The sequence below is a fragment of the Falco biarmicus genome, chromosome 1 (assembly GCF_023638135.1).
Source record: "Falco biarmicus isolate bFalBia1 chromosome 1, bFalBia1.pri, whole genome shotgun sequence".
Taxonomy (NCBI): Eukaryota; Metazoa; Chordata; class Aves; order Falconiformes; family Falconidae; genus Falco; species Falco biarmicus.
Window position 1 is genome coordinate 53,093,646 of NC_079288.1, and position 26,282 is coordinate 53,119,927.

At 36.8% G+C, this 26,282-nt stretch overlaps 1 protein-coding gene across 1 annotated transcript in view; it reads left to right on the plus strand.

The window, feature by feature from the left end:
• The window catches only part of GRID2 (glutamate ionotropic receptor delta type subunit 2), a 730,780-nt gene that overhangs the window by 145,114 nt on the left and 559,384 nt on the right, over nt 1–26,282 (plus strand). Inside the window, exon 2 of the mRNA XM_056362644.1 lies at nt 1,853–2,008. Coding sequence (XP_056218619.1) covers nt 1,853–2,008 — 156 coding nt within the window. The remainder of the gene's footprint in view (nt 1–1,852; nt 2,009–26,282) is intronic.

Here is a 26,282-nt window from a genome sequence, read left to right on the forward strand (position 1 = left end):
TGTTTTTTTGATTTTTTTTTTTTTTTTTTTCTCTCCTTAATCTTAACCTTGTGACTTAGTAGCCATTTAGAATTGTTCCTTCAGATGTTTGCTGAGCTATGTCATCACTGCACAGGGGTGTCCCACAGTGAAGCATTTGTCAGTTTGCTTTGAATGGTCCATGAGGTTAAAACCAAATTGTTTTAAGGCATATTGTTGGACAAAATCTTTGTACCCTTAAAGGTTACCTGGGTACACAAATACTCGTCTTTGTGGAGAAGACACAGTTTGCAGCACCTTCCATACCAAGTGTGTTCTCAGCCATGTTTAGTTTTACTTTATGGAGCTAAATAAAACAAGGGAAATAGAAAGGGAGGCAAGGGAGAAAATTAATGTTTTCAGCTGAGATTTGCACAGAGATGACAGGTGAATGAGGTGGAGAGGTAAAGAACAGCTGTTCCAGATGGCAGCAGCTTCAGGAGGGAAAATGCTGGAGTCAAAGCGGTCAGATTGTAGGAAGAGATGACGCTCATATAGGATGAGTGGTGCTGGCACGGAGATGAATGTTGGAGGTCAGTGGGAAAAAGGTGATAAACATTGCATATGAGGTTTATTTCTCTTAAAGTAGCCATTTCCTTTTTCAGTTCTTTCAGCATCAATTGCAGGTATTTAACTGAAATCAGTAGTGATAAGCATTTTCTGTTCTCTTTGGCTGCATAACCACATATGCTGCCTTAGTTAAGTTTTTTATTGACAACAGACACTCACAAATACAAACCTGAAAACTGAAGAAATTTCATAATTTTTAAATACAGTTTTCAAAGCCTTGTTTTGAAGCATCCTGTCTGTCTCTTTAATGTACTGCCTGGAAAGAAAAGCTTTAAAGGTGCTTGAAAATCTAAAAGCTCTGATTTGAGGGTTTTAAACAATATAACATTCTTCATAGGACTATAACAATGTAATTTGTGCCATCTCTGCATAAATGGTTCATACAAGAAGCAAATGTAAATTAATAGGAAATGAGTGATGTTAAAACCCCTATGGTTTAAAGAAAGAAAAAAAAGAAAGAAACCAAACCCTAAACCCTCTGGATTAGCCTTGGAGTTCTTTTGCAATACAGCTGAAAAATTGGCTGGGTGAGGGTTGGCCATCCTCACTCTACCACCTCTTGAGTTTAATGGTTTCTTGTTTGCAACACACTGGTTACATGTTTTGGGGAAAAAGGCAAAACAGTCACTTTCTGTCAGATTTATAAAGGCAGAAAATATTTTAATTAACTGCTTAAAGTTAATTTACTGATTTCAAGAGTCAGGCAGTTAGCTGGAGTGGTTGTTTTACAAATCTAATAGGAATTAGACTTGAAATAGTTTATATCAGCTGCTGAACAGTCTATTGATCATGGTTGTCAATTCTTACTCATTTTCCCAGTGCTGATACCATTTTAGGCTTAACCTCCCCTCATTTGAATTTTATATTTCTAAATTGTCAATAGACACGATGTTAAATGTATATCCTAGCCTGTTGCAGTCATTCAGTGTACTAAATGGCACTTTTGGAAAGGTAATTAGTACTCATTTCTTGGCCTTGTTCCTATACAGATTATTTGTTTTGCGCTTTAACTAGATTTCCCCAATATTTCTAGCTGGAATCAATGCTTCTCCTCAATTTATGCCTTAAATTATGTCAAAATGCAGAAATCCTGTATATTTTAAAGTAGCTTCTGGGCTCTGTGTTGAGATAACTGCTCTTCAGGAGTGAGCAAAGGGATGATGTTATCGTGTAAAATGCTTAAGTGCTTATGATAAATGCTTGGGATACTGCAGGTGAAAGGTGCAATGTAATTTTTGGTATTGTTTTTTCTTTTTCCCTCCAGGGGCAATTTTTGATGAGTCGGCCAAAAAAGATGAGGAAGTTTTTCGAATGGCAGTTGCTGATCTCAACCAGAATGATGAAATCTTACAAACGGAGAAAATCACATGTTCAGTGACATTTGTGGATGGCAACAATCCATTTCAGGCGGTTCAAGAAGGTAGGACATGTAAACAGATTTCTTGCTGTTGTTTCTGCAGAGACATGCAAAGTACTACACTGATAGCTTCCTGGATTTATAAGTTTGTAATTTTTATTGGGTTTTTTTTTTTACATAGAATATCAAATATTGCATTTATTGCAAATATTTTGGATTTAGCCGCTATGGTTTGTGTCGGTCTAGTGACTTCAAAGCTATAAACTTAGCTTTTATCTATTTTGTAAATAAAGGCTCTTGAAGAATGGTAAAGTCAGACAATTTGTGTACATCTTACTTCTTTTGTAGGCTGTTTTGAAGTTATTGTCAAAGTGATAGTCCTTACTTTATGACTATTTAATACTACTTCTTGGTTTAATTTTGTGCAACTAATAGCACTTAATTGGAAAACATAGGTTGTTGTGTGGAAAATCTTTTCAGCACATACACTGAAGAAGCTACCTCTTTCATAGGAGGGATTAGAGATAACCTGATGACTTGGAAAGCCACCTGTGTCCAATATGATTTTGTACTCAGTCTGTCCTTTGTTATTCCCCAATTATTGGACAAGAGATGAGGATGTTGCTTTGGGCTGCTGTGATAGCAGTAGGATGATAACAGGACTCAATATTTGAAATCCCTCTGAGCTGGATTAGCAAATCGCTGGTGTGACTGAGCAGTTGTCTGGCAAGACAGCTCCATGGAGTCTTTATGCATAGGGACTCAAATCTGTTTTCTAAGGATTTGTTGTTTCTTTGCTGTTCTGTCATACTAACTTCTGTCTGAGACACATAAAGACATTTATTGTAGGTATAGTATTAAACTTTTCTTAACAAGAAAACAAAATTTTCGTGACTTTCTGTATTCTTATTTGTTCTGTATTGACACTTGAGGTAGAACCTGAGATTTAAACAGCAAATGTGCAAACAGTTGCTCTGATGTTTGTGATTTCAAAGGTCAACACCTGTTTGGCTTCAATGGACTATTGACAAGGCAATGTTAATAAAAAGCTCTTTAATGCTTATATGACAATTTTATATTTATAAAAAATATATTTTTTTGAGAATTTAGTATTTTTTGGTTTGTTTTGTTAGTTTTTATAAATGCATAGACCTGTGTAATGAGAAGTGTTACAATTTGGGCTTGATAAGGTGGGGCAGAAAAAGAAGTGATTTGAGAGTATTCCAATCAGAATCAATTAAATCTGTTTCAGTCTGAAAAGGCAAACATAAAAATGGAAGCTGACAGATACTTTTAGAATCCAGAGGGGAAAAATGGGTGAGGTCAATCTTTTTTAGATACTTTCCACATGGCTAGTATTTAAGTTTTCTTCCATTTTGTCGCAGATGGATAATGTTTGCTGATGCTCCATGATTAACATTAACACCAAAACTTAATAATTAATTTCCTTTTTCGTTGTGTTAGATCAGTTGGAAATTATTTCTCAGAATGATGTTTTAAGCAACTTATTTCTTACTTAAAGTAGGGGTGTCTGAAGTAAACATTCCAAAGAAGTTAATGATCTCATAGTTCAATATTCTATTACTTATTTTTGCAGAAGTTACATTTGTCATTTTTGAAAATATCTTGGTCGCGTCAATATTTTAAATGTAAATGGAGTAGATTGGATGTAAATTTTATTTCCATATGTTAGGGGGGAAAAGGTCTGTCATGCTATTGATGAATTCAAGAAAGCATTTGCCAGTAAAAATTGTTTCTTGTAAATGCATGGTGAAATACAGCTGCATAGCTAGCCAAGCCTCATATTCACTATCTTTTATGTGGTTTGTTTGTCATAATTTGGGTTGAAGAATAAAGGTTGCATCTTTTGTGTGCATTTATCTGTGAATTTTTTGCTTGTTGAACTATTTTACCACAGTTAATATTTTTTCTTTTGTTTTAACTGAATATAGGCATAAGCTGCACCATAGTATTTCATTTATTTTTCACCAGTTTCCTCCTTTTCTCCTTTCCTCCACATCTTTATATCACTTGTCCCCTGTTCTTTAACTGGATTTCTTACAAGCATTTGTAGCAGGGAAAGCAATCTCTGTTAAGTGTTGCCCCATATTTCATAGTTTATCCTTTGGAAAAACATTTAGCCAAAATATACTATACTAAATGCCAGAAACACTTAATCTAAACACTTAGGCCATATCTGTATTCCATTTGTAAAAGAAATACTAGAAGGAGACTAAATCTTATATTTTTAAATGTGTATGGCATTCAGTATGCCCAAACTTGCTGTTTCCATGCCAGTGTGACTGTTTTCTTGGAAGCGTAACACTAATATGAGTCTGGGGTACCATGGCCTCTCTTATTAGGTAGAGCTTAATGTGCAAAATTTAGGGGTTTATTGTATTATGTTATTAAGTTATTAATATTATATATAAACTGCTTAAAGTTTGCTTTGGTTTAGTTCAGAATATCTGTGGGTTTTTATGGATTTGACTTTTTTTATCTTGTCTAAACTTCAGAACAGCCTTTAAAGAAAGAGCTTTTAATGTCCAGTAAAATGTTAACTTCAAGCATTAAAGCCACAGTAATAACAGAAGTTGTTGTACATTTCTTTAAAATATGCCCCTTTTACTGCATAGAGAAGGTTCTTAAAAAACTTGCATTGGGTTTTGAATTTCAGAAACTAAGGAGACATGAGCAAAGGTCTGATAAAACAAGACATTAGTGCAGAAGAGATATTTACAGATTTTTTTCCGTAATGGTTCACATAATGGACAATATGTATAATTTCTACCTTTTATTTCATTTTATTAGCCAAATTAGGAAGTAACTCCCAAACAAAGTAAACAAGAACACTTGGATGCTTAATAATGATTTTTGGGATGTAAAGATAATTAATGTAAGATGATTGGCTGCTATGAGGTACTTGCTGTTCTTCCCTATGAATCTGTTTTTATAAATTATTACAGTGTCCTGAAATGTCTTCCATTTGTACCTTAGGGCATCTCATTAACAGTTCTGATTGGAGTGATGAGACTATGGCAAAGCTGAGTGGTTTTATCCTAGAAAAGCTGTGAATGACATGCCCCATAATATCACTGGAAGTGCCCTCAGGAACAATTTATAGGCATGTTCTAGTGCATGGAAATAGGAGGTGAAATTGAGTTTTTTAAATTTAGGGAAATTTTTATCTCTTTCCGTGTATGCTCTGTCAGAGAGGGCCAACAGGGAGCATGATGCACGCGATTTACTCTGCATGTTTGTAAATCAGCCTCCTGGGGTGGCATGGACACCCATCATAAGGGATGAGGCTGAGGTTGCCCTGTGAAGGGGGGAGGCAAGGCTAGGGCAAGCCTGGTTGGTAGGTTGGGGTGAAGACCAGCGAGGTGTGTGGCCAAGTGTGTGTAGCTCCAGCCTGTCAGGAACAGGGGACAGTTTGCAGAGGAGGAGAGTGGCTGGGAAGGGTGACTGGAACACGTAGATGGTGCATCCCGGCCCTTGCGGCAGCTGCAGCCAGTCGCTGAGTTGTCACAGGGACGCGCACCTGTGGAAATGTCCAACATGGCACATTCCTTCTTCTCTTCCTTTCTTTCTTCAGTACAATATACTTCACTATATTCATAATACTTTTATGTGAGGTCTCAAAATATTTACATGCTTCTGTGATCGAGAGAGGAAGAATATTGTGGCTGCCTTTTTTATGCTGTGCCCGTGTCGGGTGCTACAAAGGGAAAGCCGGAATTTATGTTTCTGTATAGACAATGAGGAAAGTAAGGATAATCAGTTTTTACATGGTGGCAAGTAGGTATTTTAACATTATGAAGTAAGGAATTATGGTGCCAGATCCATACTAGTGGCAATAATAATATGTATTAGCATAAAGTTTACTTCCTTTCCTGTGAGACTTCAGTTTGCAGCAGTATTTAAATAGGGGTGGGATAGGCCTTCAAAAGGTTTTTAGTTCTACAACATACATAAACTGTAATTATTTTTGAAAAGTCATGTTTCTATAGTTCTTTTTAATGTGCAGGGTTTTTTTTTTCTTTCACTGGGAAATTTGGTCAAGATAAATATATCACCTCTTTCTTGCTTGTCAGAATATATTTTCTTTTCTTTCTCTTACTTTCATTGTTCTTGTACTTACGTCAATACACTCATAATTAGAACATAAATTTTGTGGTTCAAAGCCTGCTATTTTCTCCAATCCTTAATTTCTCATTAATAATATGATCATATGGTTCCTGAATGGCTAATGTGAAATTTACAATAGCCTGTGCATTTTTGTATGATTCTCTTATGAGTTACCTTGGTAGAGGGATTACTAAATACCTGTTTCAGTCTTCTGCTAATGATTCGCTAAACATTTTCTGCAAGTTGTATTCTTGAAATACTGAATAAATTAGATTTGAGGGAAGGTGTTTTCCATTGATGCAGCTATTGCTGTCTGCTAGGATTCCAATCCTAAGGCATGTGGAGGGCAGGGGGAGCTTTGATAACTTGAACCACAGTTAATACTTTTGCTTGTGTTGATTTGTATCCTTGGGCAGCACAGTTCCTACAGCCTCCGTGCTGCCATTTCCACTTGCATGCCAAGAGTTAGGGAGCAAACTCTGCAGGTGTTTGCAGTGCAAGGAGGCATTAGGAGCCTCTGGAGCATCTTTGGAGCTTGGCAGCACCAACATCCAAAGGTGTTTAGGGTCCTTGGAAATCCATTGTCAGTATTTTAAACCTCCTGGCAAATATTTTCTTTTTATTTGGTGCTGATATTTTTTTATTCTGCTCCTTTCTCCTATCTCCTTTTTTGACTATATCATGTTTTACCTATCCAAATAATATCTCTATTTGTAATCCAATGTATTCTTCTATAAGCTATCAATAACACATGACAAATAATTTGACTGATACTGTTTGAAATCCACTTTGTTTGACAAGTTTTCCTACTGCAATCACATAAATGTGTGTTTTATTTTTTTCAGCCAAACTTTTTGTCATTCAGGTTAGTCACCAGAGTATGCTTATAGACACCGGCTCAAGCCTTCGTAATGTCTTTTGAAAGCTTATTGTGATCAGTGAAGTAAATAAGTCAGTGAGTCATAACTAAATGGGATTCAGCTGTAGAGTAACAGAGGTTTGTAGGGCAGCAATATGTATGAAGGTCACATGCAGGATTTTATTCAAGTAAAGTTTTACGGTCAGGAATTACAGCCTGATGGATACATCTGCTTTGGCCTTTGGGACTACATGAATGTAATAAGATTGTCCTTTCCCGTTTCTCTGATTGCTATAGAAACCTGTTTAAATTCATGATTTCATGGACTGCTAAACTTCCTTTCACATTGTGTCACTTATTTCTTCAAATTTCTCAACTTTCCTTGCGCTGTTTACTAACCCGTACATGTTCAGTTTCAAATTAAACCTTTACAGGATTGCACTTCTTCACTGCCCTTCCTTTTCATTCCAGGTTTGCTTTCTTCTTTTCCAATAATTTGGATTTTGATGAAAAATGATATTACTAATACTGAGGAAAAAAAAATAATTTTCAACTAGGATTTAAAATATAAAAAGTTAAGGGAGAAGAGGAGGAGCAGCATTTCAATAGTGATATAAAACTCCATTGTAAAATCAGAAACTGTTGGAAATGTTTGCAATTACAAATTGCTTGTATCATCAGTACTTCAGAAAATATGGCAAAGTCTTTTGAATTACCCATACTGTGTGCATCTAGATAACATACCAGCAGTGGTGGCACTGTGCCCTGTTCTCAAAGTACTGGGTGAGAAGCCTGGTACTCTTACACAGGCTTTGTTCTCATTTTAGTCCTGCTAACCCCACAAAATCAATCAGATCTCTGATTTGCATAAATGCGCCACAGGAGTCCAAGTGTTGGCAGCTTAAGAAAAAAGTCTTTACAACACTGGTGACATCATGACAGTTGGCAAGACAGTGGTTGCATGGGAGAAGATCAGGGAGAAGGTGAGTGTGAGCATTGACTGAACTAGAAAAGGGGCATGTAATAGTTAGTTTAGGAGGAGCAGAATGTGTATTTAACGCATTTTCAGCATCAATTTCAAAGCTATTGTGACCTTCCTTTGCCTGGAAGTAATGTACCCAGAGCATACTGTAAAAAGAGGATCAGATTTGTTTTGAGAAAGCCTCATGCTGTTACAGCAGTAACAGTAATTGCAAGACTTCCACCATTCTCCAGTCTTTGAATTTTGTGCTCCAGCATTTTCTAGTTCCTAATTCCTTCTGTAACAATGTTTTCTCCAATTGCAAGACACCTTCCATTACCTTTGTTTCCATTCTGAAAGCAAACTCTGGCAGCTCTAAGTTGCACTGGACTTGCAGATACCGGAAGATAGATATATATATATAAAGAGAATCCTTTATCTTCAGGTCTAGAAAACTCACCCAAATCCAGATATTTAAATAAATAAATCAGTCCATCAAGAAAGGATTTTTCCTGGGTAGTTTAAGGAATGTGAGAAACATGGTTTAAAGAAAAGCGGTACAAACTTCAGCAGTCCTTAGTATTCGCAGGTGGCAAATCTAGAAAAATTAAACTACAGATATTAGTGTAGTTGAAGAGCTCTTTCTGAAGTTTGCTTTCCAAATTGCTGAGCCAAAGGGGGGAAAAAGAGGCTTTCTACAGTGCAGGCTAGGGCAAGATTCTGCCTTTTAGTTACTGTTATCCACGTTGTCTCACAGAGTACCTAAAATGCATTGAACGTATGTTTTATGATTACTGCATATCTTTGTCGTGGTTTAAGGAAAGCATACTAGTGTATCTACGGAAACCACTTTTCTTCGCATGACCAGGAAACCCAGTAGCATCCTACTGTTATACTTGGGTGCATCACAGTGTTCAGATACAATGATACGGCTGGAGGTATTTGTGTAGGACCACACACCAAACCAAGGACTAGTGTTTCAGAGTTTGCTTTACCTATCCCACCACCTTGCTGCAGTCTTTTTTTCCTTCTGCTTTCTCATGACTTTAAACCAGCAAGAGTTATTTTCCTAACACCGATGCCAGCTGCTATTGCCGGCTGCCAAAGTTTGGCTCGATATTAATTTTTATGGTAGATTTTGACATTTCTATCAGACCTTACACTTTCAAATGACAGACAGGAATTTTAATAGGCTTGAAAGAATTTCCTTCCCTGGCTTTTGCTTTAAAAAGCATGTGACTGTGAGGCAGGCTATTAACCTCTTTAGTTCGATTAAAAAGGTGAATCAAATAAATTAATAAATAACTGGACAAGTGTGATGCCCTTTGATGGTAGAGTGCAGAGTGAATTTTCTCACATTACCATAGGATAATCAGATAGGCTGATATTCTGCAGTACTTACACCTTAAATCCAGATAGGATCATTTCTGATTTTGCAATATGCATGTTTCCACTTGCAGTTCAGAAATGCCCAATATGTTTTCATTTATTAAACACAGTGCTTCAGTCTGCTGTGTTAATATACTCTGACACACTGCTAGTGGTTTACTTTTAGGAGAGCTATACAAATTGTGATGTGATTAGATAATATCAGTAGTACATTTAAATGTTTAAAGCCACTGTGCCTGAAGGGTTTGGGGGTATTTTAACAAACAGAAGTATAAAGACAAAGCAAATGAGAGATGCTTCATCTTCCTAGATGCCAATTATTTAGCCAGCACCCTAGGCTATCAGTCCCCCAAAGTAGTCTCCTTAAATAAGTAATGGACACCCTATCCAGATTTCCTGTCCGTCTTTTTCTGAAGCAATGTCCACTAAAATCACTACAGTAGTCAATCATCACTGTTCAACAGAAGAAACGTATATTCACAGACAGGCCTCACAGCCTGCAAGCTTGCAGAAATGTGTGGCAACGATCAAGCAATAAAATACTTCATTCAATTGTTTTCTGCTGCATGAAGTCTTCCCAAGTCCATTCATATTAATTTGGGATTTTGCTTTTGCTTTTCCTGACTAAACTCTCTGAATTAAGTGAAAGTCTGTTTCACCTGATAGTTTAGATACAAATATGGATTTGACTGCATACAGATCCATATTTGCTGTATGCATCTGCACCTGTGTTTTGTCTAAAAGTCAATGTAATTAATTTTAATTAATTAATTGTTTTATTAGTGTAATTCTCCCCTTTGAGCCTTCCTTGTTCTTCTTTCTCTTCTCAAATATCTTTTGTTTCATTTACAAGCTTCTTTGTTGTTGTTATAATCTGTTAGCTTTTTGGGCACAGGCTGTATTCTTCATAAATACACTGCTCTGCATTTGAGCAACTGGGTATTTATCTGTTGCAAATAATTTTGAAAATACTCTTTTCTATATAATCAGAGGAAAAGTGTACTTTATGGAGGACAGTAGTGTTTTAAAATCTAATTCTGATAATGAGGAAATGATCCATGACACTCTGGAGGTGAAGCCTGAAGTGAATTATGAAGGTCATTCTCTTAGATGGGGAAATTAATTATATTTTAGCCTGGTTCACTGTTACTTAGACCCTTTATATTGTACACTACCAAGTAATTTTGACTAAATATCAATTTACAAAAAAATTATCTGAGAAAAAGAGATCAGTTACAAGGACAGATTTTGAAAATAGGCAGAGTTTTATTACATGCTAATCATATCAGAAGACTATAACCTTTATGTTATCTTTTTGAAAGGATGTCTGCTGTGGGATTTTAATGCTCATTCTATTTGATTGCCAGTGTGCCTTTAGTTTCCATGATTACTGGCTCTTCTGAAACTTTTTTTTCCTCCTTAAAATCCAATTGTTTGCAGTTCTTCATTGTGCAGTCTGAAAGAGTATTGAGGTGAGACAAGCTGCTCTGGAGGAGGCAGTAGTTAAGCGGAACACTCGCAGCGGGAGATGCAACAGGTAGTGTTGATGGTAATCAGAAAACATCTACTCTGAGCCTAGAACAGACACAGGACCCTTGCAGAGCCTCTCATGTGCTGTTGACACATAAGAGGGAGTTTGTGTTTGGGATCTTTATGTAAGGGTGTAAAGCACTAACACAGGGGTCTTAACACATGGAAATTAAGCACCTGCTTAAAGGCTTTCCTGAGCAGGGATATACTTAAGCAATGCAGAATCAGTGACTTAATTTTCTTTGACAGCTAGTAGTCATTATTTTGTTTCCTGTAAGGGTATATTTTCTTCAGAAACTTGGAGATCTTAACAGCTTGTACCACTGGTTGCCCAAATGACTGTGCCAGGTGCCTGTAGTTCCTCTGCTGTTGCTGGAAGCAGAAAATGTGGCTGCATGTCATGGCCATGCCTTGTGATACCTGGAAAGAAGTTTAAAATCACAATGAATCTTCCAGAATACCAGGCCACAAAATACAGTTAAATAAGTAAAAGCCTACAGAGGTTTTGCTTCTGACACTGTGTTTTATGACAAGGGGGTTATGATGTACTGGGCTTGGTCATCAAAAAGCACCAGAGCACTGTACTAAGAAATTGCTGTTTCATGTTACAGGTAAACAATTTATGTTCATCCCATCCCTTTGTGAGCTGGTACAGGAAAAGAAGCCAGCAAGAAGCTACTTTCTTTTTTAAAAAATGTTATGTTACATCTCTTTAGTACCAAGCTGTGGCTCACTGGTAAGCCTTGTGATGGCTAGCCCTTGCAAAGGGCAGAGGAAGGAAGCATGACTTCCCCTTCCAGATGCAGCCAGGTGTTGGACCAGCTTTGTTACAATGTTAGTCACCAGAAGCTGAAAGCAAACAGTCATTAATTAGTCAAATACCGCAGCAGCCAGCTGCCCTAAGAGGGGAGACTTTTGCATTTCTGCATTGCCATTTCAGCGAGAAGGGGTGCCCAAACTTTATTTCCTGAACAGAGAAGAGGAATGTTTGGAGAAGGTGAAATCCATTCAGACCACTAGAAGGAGTTTAAAAAACGAAGATCACATAGACTGTAACAGCTAATGTGCCCTCTAATGGGTGCAGTCTGATGTGTGAGGTGGCACATAGAGACGGACTTGTCCAGACACTTGTTAAAAGGCTCAATAGTTCTACTTGAAACATGTAAAATTTGAGTTTCTTCATGAAGTCTTTGCTAATCCTAATTCTCTGATAAAAAAAAGGAAAATGGAGTACATGGCTATAGATGAAGAAAGACAAATTCCACTTGCCTTTTCTTGCCTTTCCAAAATTTTCTTTCTAATGTAGTTTGCACTTCATCTTAATTTGGCACTGATGAATCAAATGCCGAGCCAAAATCATACTCTTTTATATGTTTGGCTCATCGAGTTCCACACATTGTGGGGCAGAAATTCCTTCCTCTGGTGAGCGGGGGAGAAAGTCTAGAGATATTTGCGCAGCACAGGAGCAAGAAGTACCTTGCCTAACCCAGTTGTGTTAGGCAAACACAGTTACCTTCATTTAGAATAGTTCTAACTGAGTTTAAAACAAACCTCCAAAAACACTAACTTAAGAAAACATTTTAAAGTAATCTTCTCTGCTGTGTTAGTTAACCTACGGAGTGAAAAAATGTAGTCCTACCTTTATCTCGGGAAAAAAAAAAGAAAAAAAAAAAAAGAAAACCTATTCAGAAAAGCGTTTTTCTGTATTCCAAGAAGGAAGAGGGATTTTTTTGTATTTTCCTTCCTAATAGGCAAATTGTTTCTTTCAATACCAGATAACAGCATTATATTCATAGGTCACAGGGATTCTGTAGTTGGAACATTTTTTTCATCGACTTTCATTATTTGGAGGATTAACCTTTTAAAAGAAGCTTGGCATCCAGGGAAGCCCTGTGCAGAATTGCTTGGCCCTGTTAGGCCAATGCACACTCAATTCACCATTTTTCAAGCATAAAACATACTTAATTTTCAGTATTTGTCAACTTCTTTTTTTGGAGAGCCTTGGAGGATATCAATATTTGGTTGTTTATATTGCAATACACCATGAAGAATTTCTGTAGAATGGTTTTGTTTCTGTCTCTTTACATAGGATCCCTTGACCCTCATCAATTTGTGCCTGAAAATATAGTATTAAAATTTATTGTGAAGGGGCTTTTTGTGTCAGAAGGGAGGATAAGCAGTCATAATTCCTGTAAAGTGCTACTTTAAACCTTCCGCCAGCTGAGCCTTTAGGTCAGCTAGGCTTGCTTGAGGTAGGTTCAGATTCTTTGCAGACAAAATGCCATGAAAAATAATTTAGCAGGTTGTGATGTGTTACATAGCATCAAATTCTTTAAGAATTGTTTTCCACATAAAAAACCAGTTGTGGATATATCAAATGGGGCTGGGTATCACTAGTCTCTGTTCCTCCTTTCAATAAACTCAGCAAGAAAGGCAATGTGCTATTACTTGTTTTTAGCAACTGCTGTAATCCTGACTCCTTTGAATTTGAGCAGAACTAGTTCCAAAGCTCAAATCACTTTTTAAAATGAAATGTACCTGTCAAATGTATTTGAGCATGCTAAGATCATATCTCAGGAATTTCCGAGTTTTGTGTCAAGTCCTTAAACAAGGTTGATTCATGTAATATATTTGCCAGTTTGACCTGGTTTCAGCTGGGATAAAGTTAATTTTCTTCTTAGTAGCTGGTGCAGTGCTGTAGTTTGGATTTGGTGTGAGAATAATGTTGACAACATACCAATGGTTTTAGTTGTTGCTAAGTAATATTTATACTAAGTCCAGGACTTCTAAGTTTCTCAGGCCCTGCCAGCAAGAAGGCTTAAAGGCCACAAGAATTTGGGAGAGGACAAGCCGGGACAGCTCACCCAGACTAGCGAAAGGGATATTGCCTAATACAGAAAGTCATGCTGAGTATTTAAACCAGGGGAAGTTTGGTGGGACCTGCTGGTCACTGTCCAGGGATGGCTGGGCACTGGTCAGAGGTGGTGAGCAAATTCTATTTTTTCATCGCTTGTGGGTTTTTTTTCCCCCCTCTTCCCTTTGGGTTTTATTCCTCTCTCCTTCTCCCTCCTTTCATTATAATTTGTTGTTGTTACTATTTCTTATCTCAACCTTCAAGTTTTACATTCCTTCTGGATTCTCCTCCCTATGCCTCTGGGGAGGGCAGGAGTGAGTGAGCAGCTGCATGGTACTTAGTTGCTGTCTGAGATTAAACTATGACACGATTCACATAAATTTCTTCTCTCTCTTTGGGTGATTTTCTGCTCTTCAGACATTCGTTTCATGTGCAATCTAACTTTATGGCAGAGTTAGAAGCTGCTGTGAATCAGCAGATGCTGTTTTCTTATCTGAAACTGAAGAAGTAATTTATTTTACAACATTAAAAAAAAAAGTGAGTTCAGAACTGCCTATGGATAAGTGATTTCACAGTTGATTTGATAATGAAAAGCAGAATCTTGAGCAGTTATCCTTCATGTGAATGCTTCTTGTATTTCTAAACTCCAGTATCCTTCTCCACAGACAAATTCTAGAGAGGTTCTTGAGCTTTTCTTTAAGGGATGAACATAACATATCCACTCCTTTCCTCCTTCTCAGTTTATTCTTGTTGGTTATTTCTGGCAGGTCATGGGTTATTTCTGACAGTGATTGTTTTTATCTGGCTGATTTTTACGACATGAATATACAAAAATCTAGAACAAAAGCTTTAGCTGGCATTATGAAAGAATGCAAATTGCACGCTCTAAATTACCTCTGAAAATCAGTGTGGTTGGTCATGTTCAGAGGCACCAGGCTCAGGAAAACTTTCTGTTAACTTCAGTGAGATCAATTGTAGAATAACACGCTGGAAAATATTACATATAAAAAAATCCATGTACTCAATAATGTGTCTGTTGTAGTGATTTTATTTGAAGTTTAGACTGAAAATAATAGAAGCAAAATGAAATCAAGGTATCTTATCCTCTTACTGTTTTATTTTGTGTGTTTTGCGAAGTGTTCTTGCTGTGTGAGATCTTGGTAGGTGCCATTCTTCAGGAGAAGCTATTTCAGAGTTTCTCAGATTCTTCACAATGTAAAGGGATGTTCAATTTTATTAAAAGTAACTGAAATAAAGGAAATTTAAGAAAGATCTGTGAAAAAGTGGCAGAAACAATGTAGCATATAAGACAGACTGCCATCATACTTTTCCAAAGATTTCTTTCTCAGAAGTTGACAAGCTGAACTGTACCACTCATGTGTAGGAAAATAGGGAGGGATGGTACAAAGTGAAAAATGTGAAAGTAACAAGGATTTTTTTATGCCTTTCCAAACATGTTTAATATCATGCATGTTAGAATCCAGTGGTGTTTATGATAGAGATTTTGATAAACCGTCCAAAAGGCAAATGCCAAAAGGTCATGGTAGCTTTTTTAAGTTTTCTAAGAGGATGCAAAATGAAGTAAAAAAAAAAAAATATTTATTGAGAGTAGCGCAATAAAAATGGCTTGAAGTCTTCCCTCCCTGCAACTACCTCCGATTTTGAACATGTGAAGCAGTGCAGGATACATTGCAAGGCTCATATTACTTATATAAGACGGCTTGTACATTTTGGGGAAATAAACATTCCAGCTGGAAAGAAGACATTTTGAATGCAGTTTTGGATGAGAACTCTCCATCACAGGAGACCTGTACTTGCTACTCAGCTGCAGGATTAGAGACTGGATGAAATTTCTTTTACCTAAGAAACTATCACTTTTTCCAGCTTGCTTTGTTTCTTGAGGAGTAGTAGGCTGGGCATTGTGATTTCAAAAGATAAGTGTAAGCCTTTACACACATACTACTGTGAATAGTAGTCTGAAGACTGCAGAGCTGGAGAGCTTTAGAAGTATTGGGGTGTCTGCATGTGGCTTCTGAAGGGGTTAACAGACTTTTCAATTACGTCAAAAGAGTTAAGTTCTTAAGTTACCTCTTCTCTAGAAAGCTGAATTCTAGAAAGACTACGGAAAAGCTGGAGAAAGACTTGTGCATACCAAAATTTCTGTTCTATTTCTTTCTGGTTTTGTGGAACCTGAAGAAAGGATTGCAGCCTCTGAGGATGTCAGTTGTGATGCACAGAAGAACATATGTGACATTAACCAAATTTGATTTAAGTGTAAATACTTTTCAAATGGAAGTAAATTATATCATTCCAAATTCTAAAATGCGTTTGTGTATCTGGTTCTTTTGTAATGGGAAATGAAAGAAACCTTTAGAAAAATATGAAACACACATACTCGTTAAGAGGGAATAATTAGTGTGCCTGACTAACCTAGGATCTCTATTTTTTTTTCTCTGAATTTCTCCTGAGGACTCTCAAATTCTTTGAAAAGAGTTGAAAAGCCATCTCCCATGGGGTTGAGTTATGTCTTTTTAATTGGTGTATAGATCACAGACACAGATATGAAGGGTTTAAGCCTAATTCTCTAGCTGTCACTTTCAAAATAGGAATTGAGTAGAAACCCATGCTTGTAATATCTATTGGACTCTGTAAAAAGCCTGAACAGTGACATGGCAAGAAAGGAATGGGTTTGCATTTTTCAGCCAATATAAGGAATCTGAGTACATTTCTTCAAATCAGTCACATGTATAAATTCTCTGTAATTATGCCTAGCAATGCATTAATGAGAAAAAAAAAAAAAAAAGTACTGCAAACAGAAAACAAATACTCAATAGTTTTGGGTAGAGGTGTGTGTAGGTACATACAGGATATTAACTTGTGATAAAATTCTTATAGTTGCCTAGGCTATAAGAACATAGATGATGTTATCTTAAAATGCATCAATAATCTTTTCCATTAAACCTATCATTGTAGCAGCAACTTCAGCATTTGAAATAGACATTTCATAAATATTTACCTGGAATAAAAATCATTTGGCAGAAGTATCTGTCATGCAGAGTCATTACATCTGGCAGCTGGAATATATATCTAGATAGAATAGATTGCAGTTTTGGAAATACCAGACTTTTGGAAAAGTAAAATACAATTCCCAGGTCGTATGCTACACTTAGATGAAAGTGAACTTTGAAATATTTGCCTGCTTTTGGTAGCTTGTCTGTCAATTCTTCTAGAGCTTGCTCAAAGTCTGCAATCTGATTATTTCATTATCTCCAGATTCATATAAGTTCAATTTAATAACGAGTTTTCATATCTTGACTGTTGCTATGGAATTATGTAGAGCATAAGTATACAAGTGTAAAATTAAATGGTCTGTTTTATTAGGTTTACCTTTGCTGTTTCCAAGCTGCCTTTTGAAACAGTTGAACCATGTTTTGTCTTCCTATATACTATACTCTCGACTTCACTAAATGTGGAAAAAGTGCGTGCTCCTTGGCTGGGTTCCCTATGGCAGACTTTCTCTTTACAGATCTGCAGGGCTGTGGTCATATGGATTAGTAATAAAAAATCTACAGTGGGCCAAAATGGGATGAAGGTTACTTTGTACCCAAATTTGAGTTAAGCTATGATATGAATTAAAAGGGGAATAACTATTTCTGATCATATCTTTTTGTGGTCTCTTTAAGTTTGTGCAAACTATTAGCTAGTTTGTCCATGAAGATACTTCCTTATGAGTAGCTATTTTGGTAAAAATTTCCATGCATGTAGAATCTAAGGTATTCAAATATTACTACCTGAGACAAAGATTCACCATAATGTGTGTGTGTGTGGGTGAAACAAAAAACAAGAATATCCCTTATTCTCTAGGACTGTGTTTTTCTTGTTGCTTAATATTCTTATGTGTAAACAACACTACGTGGTTTGGAAAAGATGGAAAAAGAGGGTCAGGAGGGAGCAGAAGAAAACTTCTTAGTGCTCCTGGAGGTGGAATTTTGCTATTTTTTGTTTTAGTGTTTTATTTGGTGTTCTGCATATAAAACATGAGGGTTTGGATAGTATTTAGTTTTCTGCAGAGTAAGCAACTTAACATAAGATTTCATTACAGACAAACTGTCTTGTTATCTTAATAGGAGCTGCTTTAGTAACAGTTGTCATTTCATGCAGTTTTACCTCTCTAGGTAAATAGCAGTTTATAACAAACCTAATTTTGGAATTTTCTAAAATATGTTATAAAATACACATTTTCCCATGAGTGTACCTGCATTGTATCTCAGCCTTATACAGTTATTAGACCAGTTGGTACTGATTATAGCCTCTCTAAATCTTTATCACCTCTATAATTTTTTATTATTCTCTTTGTGATGGTTGATACCACAGTGAGTGACCTGTAGTTATCAGGTCACCCTCTTTCAGTGCTGCAATAATAACACTTCTAGTTTGCAGAAAAAGCCCACTATTTCAAGTTTTATTTTAAAATTTAATACTAGCATATTAGCAACTATTTCCTCATCTGACTTTTAGCATTCTTGGATTATTGACATTAACTTTACCTATTTGAAAGTATTTCTCCTTGGTGAATGAGATTGTTTCCAGAAAATTATGTAAACGGATACAGAAAATGCATGCTTTTATGAATGGTAGTGCTGTTTTCCCCCACTTTCTTTGCAGTAGCCTGTAGCCAGCAGCCCAACCTTCCTATCTGATTACAGCATCAGTGTTTGGGTTGTTCCGAAGGACTGTGTGATGATAACCCACCAGGAAAAGCAAGGCTATGACACTGCAGCGCAGATGTCCAAGCAGAAGAGAGAAATGTTCCCCAGAGTGAGCTAATACCACTTGCCATTTGCAAGTTTTGGAGGGTCCTGAGAGTGTCATTTAGCATAATGTGTGTTGGAGGCTGCGAAATTCAGGCATGGGGTAGAGGAGGTGTTTCAGAGGGTTGCAATTGCTATCACTTGAAAGGCACCATACTTGAGCAGCAAGAATTTGACATCCGTGAGCATCCTGAATCCGTTCTATTCCCTTCACCCATTTCCTGTGGCATCACGTTCTGGTAGTTTTCAATAGCTGTACAAACAAATTAAATCTGTCTATCCCAACTAAAACTCTGAATACAGGATAGATAAGCCCAAGTTTACTGCCTAATTCACTCTTTGCTCCTTGCTCTGCATTATTGTAAGAGGGCAAGAGAGCTTCATGTTTTATTCAGTTAATATAACATATATTTAATTTGCATTTTTAATGTTTTTGAAGGTGAAGGATAGCAACTTCAGCAGTGCTGAACATGGTAATTTAATTGGCTGTAGGGCAATCCTAGGATTCTTAGAGACGGCTTCATTGGGAAATATTGCAGAAACTTAAACAAGTACACCAGTCAATAGCTTACCTGTATTAAACTGTCACCCTCACCCCACAAAGTAGCAGGGGGTTACTTATAACTCGCAGCTCTCTGTGTTGCCTGTTCATCTCATTTCAGATGTTTGCAGGAGAAGGAACAAAATCTAAAGGGAAGAACAGAGGCTACCAAGGCATGCTAAAAGCTGCTGAATGCTTCCTTTAATTGCTCTGTCACTGAAATGTTTAAAGTTATCACTTTGAAATTATTACTTGTGTACTTGAGAAACAGAGGAACAAAAAATGGCCCATATTAAAAGGGAGTATATAAATTTTGTGATAGTGAAATTTATGTCTCCTAATCCAGTGGCTGCCTGCAGGATCTGGGTTTCTAAGGCAGCATTTTTTACCTGCATAGATTTTGTGTTATGAAAAATGCCACATATAAGATGAGACAAATACACCCTGGGACTTCTGATGGCTAGTGTTTGCCTTTTGCTAAACTGTTGCTGACTTAGAGATAGGGGCAATTCTATCAAGCAAAAGGATCTGCATTCTCCACATTAGATGTTGAGATGATAATATTTTAAACCAGCTCATAAATGTTCTGAAGTGCAAATTCAGATAAAAAAATCTCTTTAATCAAATAAAGTAATTAAAGTTGGCCCAAAGAGGCTATTTATTGATAATGGATAATGGTACTGCTCATGTTTTATTAAGCTGTAATTACCAAAACAGATCAGTTTAAAAAGGAATTTTATTATTATTATTACTCTTTAACCATATTATTATATGCTCTTTATTATTTTTGTCTTTCTGGTATATTTTTTACCATTTGGAAGCCAGAATTATGAATATACTCATTATTTCTTATCTGAAGTTGACAAAGATGTTCTCTATAATGTGCAGGATGTTGGCATTTTGTTCATTAACTTTCTTTTCATTAGGCAGATTTTTAGGCTGCTTAACTCTGTAATGTATTCAACGTAAGAATCATCAAAAAAAAAAAAAGGTAGATGTGTTGCCACTCACCAGATCAAATATTCTTGCACCTCCTACTGCTTCCTTGTAAGCCAAAATACACACATAGAATGGGACAGAGGATGATTTCATTGAAAACACTGATTTAAAATTAGGTCACGATAATTTCAGCAGCATCAAACCATAGCATTTGTAAGGCAGTTTAATCCTGTATGAATTATTGTTTAGATAAAGATTATTAATTACTAGCTGCCATTTGGTTAATGGCAGTATGCCAAGAAAGCACTCAGAGGACTCTTTTTTTCACCCTTCTATCTATTGTAGTGAGTTGGAGTCAACTTGAGTATTTGGCTTTAGAGCAGAAAACTTCAAAGAAATTTGGCTGCTAGGCTTTTAAATTCTTTCAATTATTCTTTCTATTAATAAAATGCAGATCTGCAGCATCAGTTTTAAATGCCCAGATTTAGGGAGAGAGGGAGAGAGAGAAAATTGATTGGGAATTGTATTAGTACTGTTGTGTCATCCCACCAAGTAGCAATTGTTAAAATTATTATTACAGGTACATTAGTAATAAACTTCAGTCAAAGCTGTCTCCAGTTGTGGCTGTTTTCCTAAGTCACTGGTCTTTTGAAAGCTACTTAATTTTTATTGCCTATTCAGTTACAATTTCTTCTACACATCACTCTTCCCTTTTCTTTTCCCCAAGAATATTTATCTTTGCAAGACATCACATAGTGTAATATATTTTTTTCTACCAACAACTCACCGAGACCCATTGGAAATTGTATTATTACAGCATACACAGTGCAGCAACCTATTCAAAAATATGAAGACAAAATCAAAGGAAAGCAAATTTATTTTCATTAGACTTCTGATATTTGACACTTGTAATTTTTTATGTGATGTACTAGTGCTTTCATATAAAGAGCAGTCAGACTGTAATTCATTTGTGTATACTGCAATGTAGGGTAATGAAAGAAAAACAGGACATTCACCAATTAACTTGTAGAGAGCCAAGTAAAGAGTGGTTACTGAGAATTGCCCTTAAAGTTGTCCAAATAATCTTGGCATCAAAAAAATTCTTGTCTTGTTGCTTATTTTATTTCTGTTTTTAAGATACGAGCGTGTATTTACATACCACGAAGTTTATAAGTAAAATGTGAGATTGCAGCGAACAAGAGGCTTAGCAACCTTTTGTAATACTTGGTACGTGTTTAGGACGTTACTTATCTGTCATATATCAGTAGTGCTTTAAACCATTTATCCAGCTAATTTTTTTATTTTGATTGTGTTAATAGATCAAATCAGCAAATGAGAAAGCATGATGGCCTAAGAAGGAGAGGAACTGGCATGTGGCTTGTTGGCTTTGATGCAGAGCATGTGACATGAGTTTGGCTCCTCCAAGAGGGACACTGGCTCTTTGTAGTTTTTTTTCCTGGGGTAGTAATTGCCATGCTGATGCTTGCAGATCATAACAGTATGATTCAGCAGGCTGGGGTTTCATACCTGGAAAGTTACAGAAGTGTCCAGCACTGTTATTCACCTAGGTACCTTTGAAACTAATTTGTGTGAGTACAGCAGAGAGTAAGATGAATTTACTTCTTTCCATCAGGAATGTAAGGTGAGAACTTCTCATCTGAGGAATAGTTCTGCCTGTGCTTTCACTGTAGATCCACATACAGAATAAGCCCCACATCCCTAGGAAAGAACTGAACCCAAAACTTGAGATGTATACCGACTTTCTGTGAATGACTGACATTCAGGATATCATTAAATGTAACTGCAGGCAACTTAATTTCATCTCACTTTTCCAGTGCAACTGTTTTAGACTACAGGAACATATTCTATGACACATCTTCACCTCATCGTACGCTTACACTGAAGGAACTGCTGTTTCCTTTCATCTCATCACTTCATTCATTGCTCTACATGGTTGTACCAAGACTTTACATTCAGCTTGGTACACGTATGTGTACCTGGCAGCACAGGGCAAGCATCTTAGGATACAAAGAGCTGCTGGAAACTGAAAAGGTCCCTGATGCTCTCCCTATAGGGAGAGAGAAGGGGAGAAAAGAACTACGAAGTATGCATTTTTGCAGAGAAGTGGAAGGAATGGGAGAAGCAGTACTGGCAATCAAATGTAGTGATTCCAGCAATGGAAGGAAGAGGAGGTATAAAATGGTGACTGATGAGAAACTGTTAAGAGCACTTATTGTATTTCCACTTCCAAAATCTATGTCTGTCTTCCCTCCACTAGGTACAAATGTCCAATGTCCTGACATAGGTACATGCCATGGTGCTGAAATTGGCTTTACTGGGATGGAGGTAATTGTTTCATGCCATCAAACCAAATGTGGTGCCAAATCAAGAACTCCTTCCAAAGCATTGTAGAGATAGATGTCTCAGCCATACAGGCATCTCAGTAGCAGATGTGCACACAGAAGAAGTGCTGGGCAGCACCTATATTTGCCGCATATCTCTTCCCAAGCTCCTATTTGTGGCTGTCGAGCAAAGCTTTCAGTGACAGGTTCCACAAACTGCTTTTTCCTCCTGACTCCAGTCGTTCTTGCCTGCTCTGGACTTTCCATGCTTGTGGACGCAGTTAATTCTGTTTATCCACCTTTTCTCTCTACCTATCACTCACTTTCTGGAATTAAAGAGCTAAAGCCAAACTGGTTGAAGGGATAAACTGAGATCATCTTGTCTAACTCTGTATGTGATTAGCTAGAATAAGAATTATACCTCCTGAAGTCTGTAGAGCATTACTGCATATTATCAAATAGTGTCTGTGTTTTCATCCAGAGGTGAATGAATATTAGACAAACTGATCCCTGAACAGTAATTTTTTTTTTTTGGTACCATATTACGTTTAGGTTGTATTTGAGCTCCTATTTGATGAGACAAGCTATGCAGAGAGAAACAGATCATGTGGGCTTTACTAATGTGTAAAAACTGGTTTCTTCATTTTCTGCTTAGAGTGTAATAGTCAGAGGAGGATTTGTTAACGGTTCCAGGAAAATTATATTCCTGGGTTAGTAACAAGGAAGTGAGGTAGAAAACATTTTTTGCCTGGCCAAATGGCCAGCTTTCATGCTTGGTCTATTAATGTCCTGTTCCACGAATACCCATTGTCAAATTCAACAGATATTTTATTAGGAGGATCATAAAATTCTACTCAGCCAGCCTACCCCATCAGACTTGTTTGACAGGATGTTAATGTGCATGTGCTTGCCTGGTTTGTTGTTAATATGATCATCCTCTTCTCTCATAATCATTATAAATGGAAATAATGAGTCTTTGCATCTGCACTGCTAAGTTATCATGGAGATGTTATAAGTCTAATTTAAGCAGCCATCTATTTTGGAGTGTAGGGATTTCTTAATTAAACATAGTTAGGCTTGAGCTTATGTTTTATATTTCTTATCAGAGACAGTATCAAGCACTGATATAGGCATGTAGAACAATTGAGGCTTAATTGTGGAATGAGATAAACACACATAAAATCCAATTTCTATTGTTATTGATCTCCCATATATTTCAATGAGATAATTTATGCCTATGTACAGATGAGTAGGTCAATTAGAGAGCAATTTATACCTTCTTCTGAGACATCAGATGTTGCTGGAGGAGCTGACAGACTGCAGACGTCAACCATCCCACCCTTTAGTATGGTAATAAGAAAACAGTCATTAATGGACTTACTGGATTTGTTCTTTGTTGAGTATTGCTATCACTCTGGAAGCATGAGTACAGATAATGCATGATGCCAGACTTCATTTAAACAAGCTAACAGAAGTACTTAAAATAGAGTGAGAAGACTTATTCTCTTCCAGTTGGTGTGTGACTTGAAATCCATTTGTGAAATATAGCTATTTTGTATATGTATTTTTTTATTGTTAGTTTCTCTGTTGAAGAGTGGTTGTGTTTCTAAAAATGTAAGGAGCACTCACAGCACTGCTTAAATAACATTCTGGCAGTGTTATATTTGGAGCAGAAAAACCTAGGGCACAGTGCTGTGATGAGTACGGATTTCGCAGTTACAGGCATTCTGGAGACAAGAGCTTTCATTTTTATTCTGCTCTTATACTTCGAAGCTTTTAAAGTTATGCCTATTAACTTTGATAGATGTCATACATTTTTATGTTAATGGTGCAGCTTAGAGTATAGTGAGAAGCTCAACTTCTGCTCGTCAAAGTAGTGTACAAGCAGAATTATGATGCTTCAAAATGGTTAAAAAGCTGCTTTTATTGTTCAATGTCAATTTATTGCTTGAGTTTTTTTATCATAAAAAGGGATTTTTTTGAGTGTATTAGGCCTAGCAGAACTTCACACCTGTTTAGTAGAAGGATTTATACTTAACTTTTTCGAGGTGTAGACACCGGCAATTTCCATTTTGTTGTCTCATGCCAGTTTTCACAGTGAGGTAGTGGAAAAAGCACCTGTGTGTTTCTGTGGAGCTTCTTTTAATCACTAGATAATGAATATTCTGGCAGTTGTGTGTGCCTCTGCAAAGTCCCACACTCAAATTGTGTAAAGCCTTGGGTTTTTTTTCCTTCACTACAGCTAGAGGCATGTTTCTGATTTCATACAAAACCTTGTGTGACTCTTGCAAGGGAAACACAGTTTGTAGTGTAGGCTGATGTATCCCAGAAATAATTGAGAGCCAGTCTGTATTAGAAATCTTCCAACATACGAAGTAGCCAGTGAACCACAGAGAGAGAGAAAAATGAGTCCACCTCTGTTCTGCTGGGAGAGCTCCTGACCTGAAAAAAAACCACACTGGCAGAAGGATGCTTCTCTAAGTCATTTGCCCTTTTGTATGTGGCTACCTTGGCAGAAGTTTCTTCCACTGACTTATGCTGTTTCCTCACGTAGTGCTTTATTTCTCTCATTGTTCTTCGGGTACAGGAAAGCTAGACTAGACACTGTACTTTGGTTCTGAGTAAGTTTATGGTTTGTTGGATTTTATTTATTTATTTTTCCAGAGAGAGATTGAGAGAGAGAGAGAGGATAGGTGTAGATTTTGCTTTCTTGACCTATGTGAAAAGATGCTAAGAAGAAACGGTGTTCCCTTCCTTCTCTTCTTTTTCTTGATAAATCGCATATCCAGCCTCATTGCTAGGAGACATCCGTATTTACAAAGAGGTGTCCTTCAGATTCAGGAAAGTACAGGGTCGAACACAGTGCATTGCAAAACTGGGCTGTACAAGTATTGTAGTAGAATTGTGCTTTCAGTTTAACATTTTGAAAGAACGGTTACACAGACTTTCACAAAGTCGGTGTTCGTTATGGACTACTTTCTGTTTTACCTTGCACAGTCGACTTCAGATGGAGGCAAAACAGGGATGATGCAGTCCACCTCTATTCTATGTGTGATCTTGATCAAACCATTTAAATGCAATTTCCTTGAGATAAAGTAAAATGGTGTTAGTAGAAGTAGTTCCTTAGTTTTTACAGACTTGGTAATTGCTGAATATGGTGATGTTAATAATCAGAAAGTTATTTTTAATCTCAAATTGTATCTGGTATAAGCTATTTTTTAAAAATATTTTTTTTAAGAGTGTTTTTACCGCAGACCCTTTTCCCACAAACCAGTGCAACAATTCCTATTTCTCCATTTGTCCTTTTCATCAGCTTGGATATTTTTCGTTTCACAAATCATAATTAAGTCTTGTTCCATATGGACCTTTCATAGCAATGTGGGGATTTTTTCATTATACAAATTCTAACCAAATACATGATGAATAGCAGCATTGTCTGCATCCCAGCTAGAGATGGCCCTATTCCAAGACAAGAGATTTTGTTCATTTGAGCCTTATGCAAATTTGGAAGTTCAGATTTCTATAGCTGAGCTATATAACCCAAACCCAAACCGAAAATCTTATAAATCCTGTTTAATGTACTCAATGTTTGCTCTGTGATTGAAAAGAAATATGAAGTCTGGGGCATATTTATACCCTCAACTTTACCATATCTATGGCTGTGGTTGTCCACTGACTTGCATTACCTATACACATCTCCACAGAATAAAACAAGGGAATGTTAAAATTATTTATGTGAGATTGCTGAGACATAACAGATTAAAAAGAAATCAATGCCTCACTGAAACCTTTCAAAATTAATTATTTACAAAATCTGAATGGAAAACATTAACAGATTAAAATAACTGGGGGGGTTGATCCAGTTAGCATAATATATGAAAGACCATACACAGGTGCTAATTAGGCAAAAATCAGCTTCTGTCAGCCGAGGTGGAAATATCAAAGATGAGCAGCAGATCCAGTGGAAAAATGTCTGGTATATC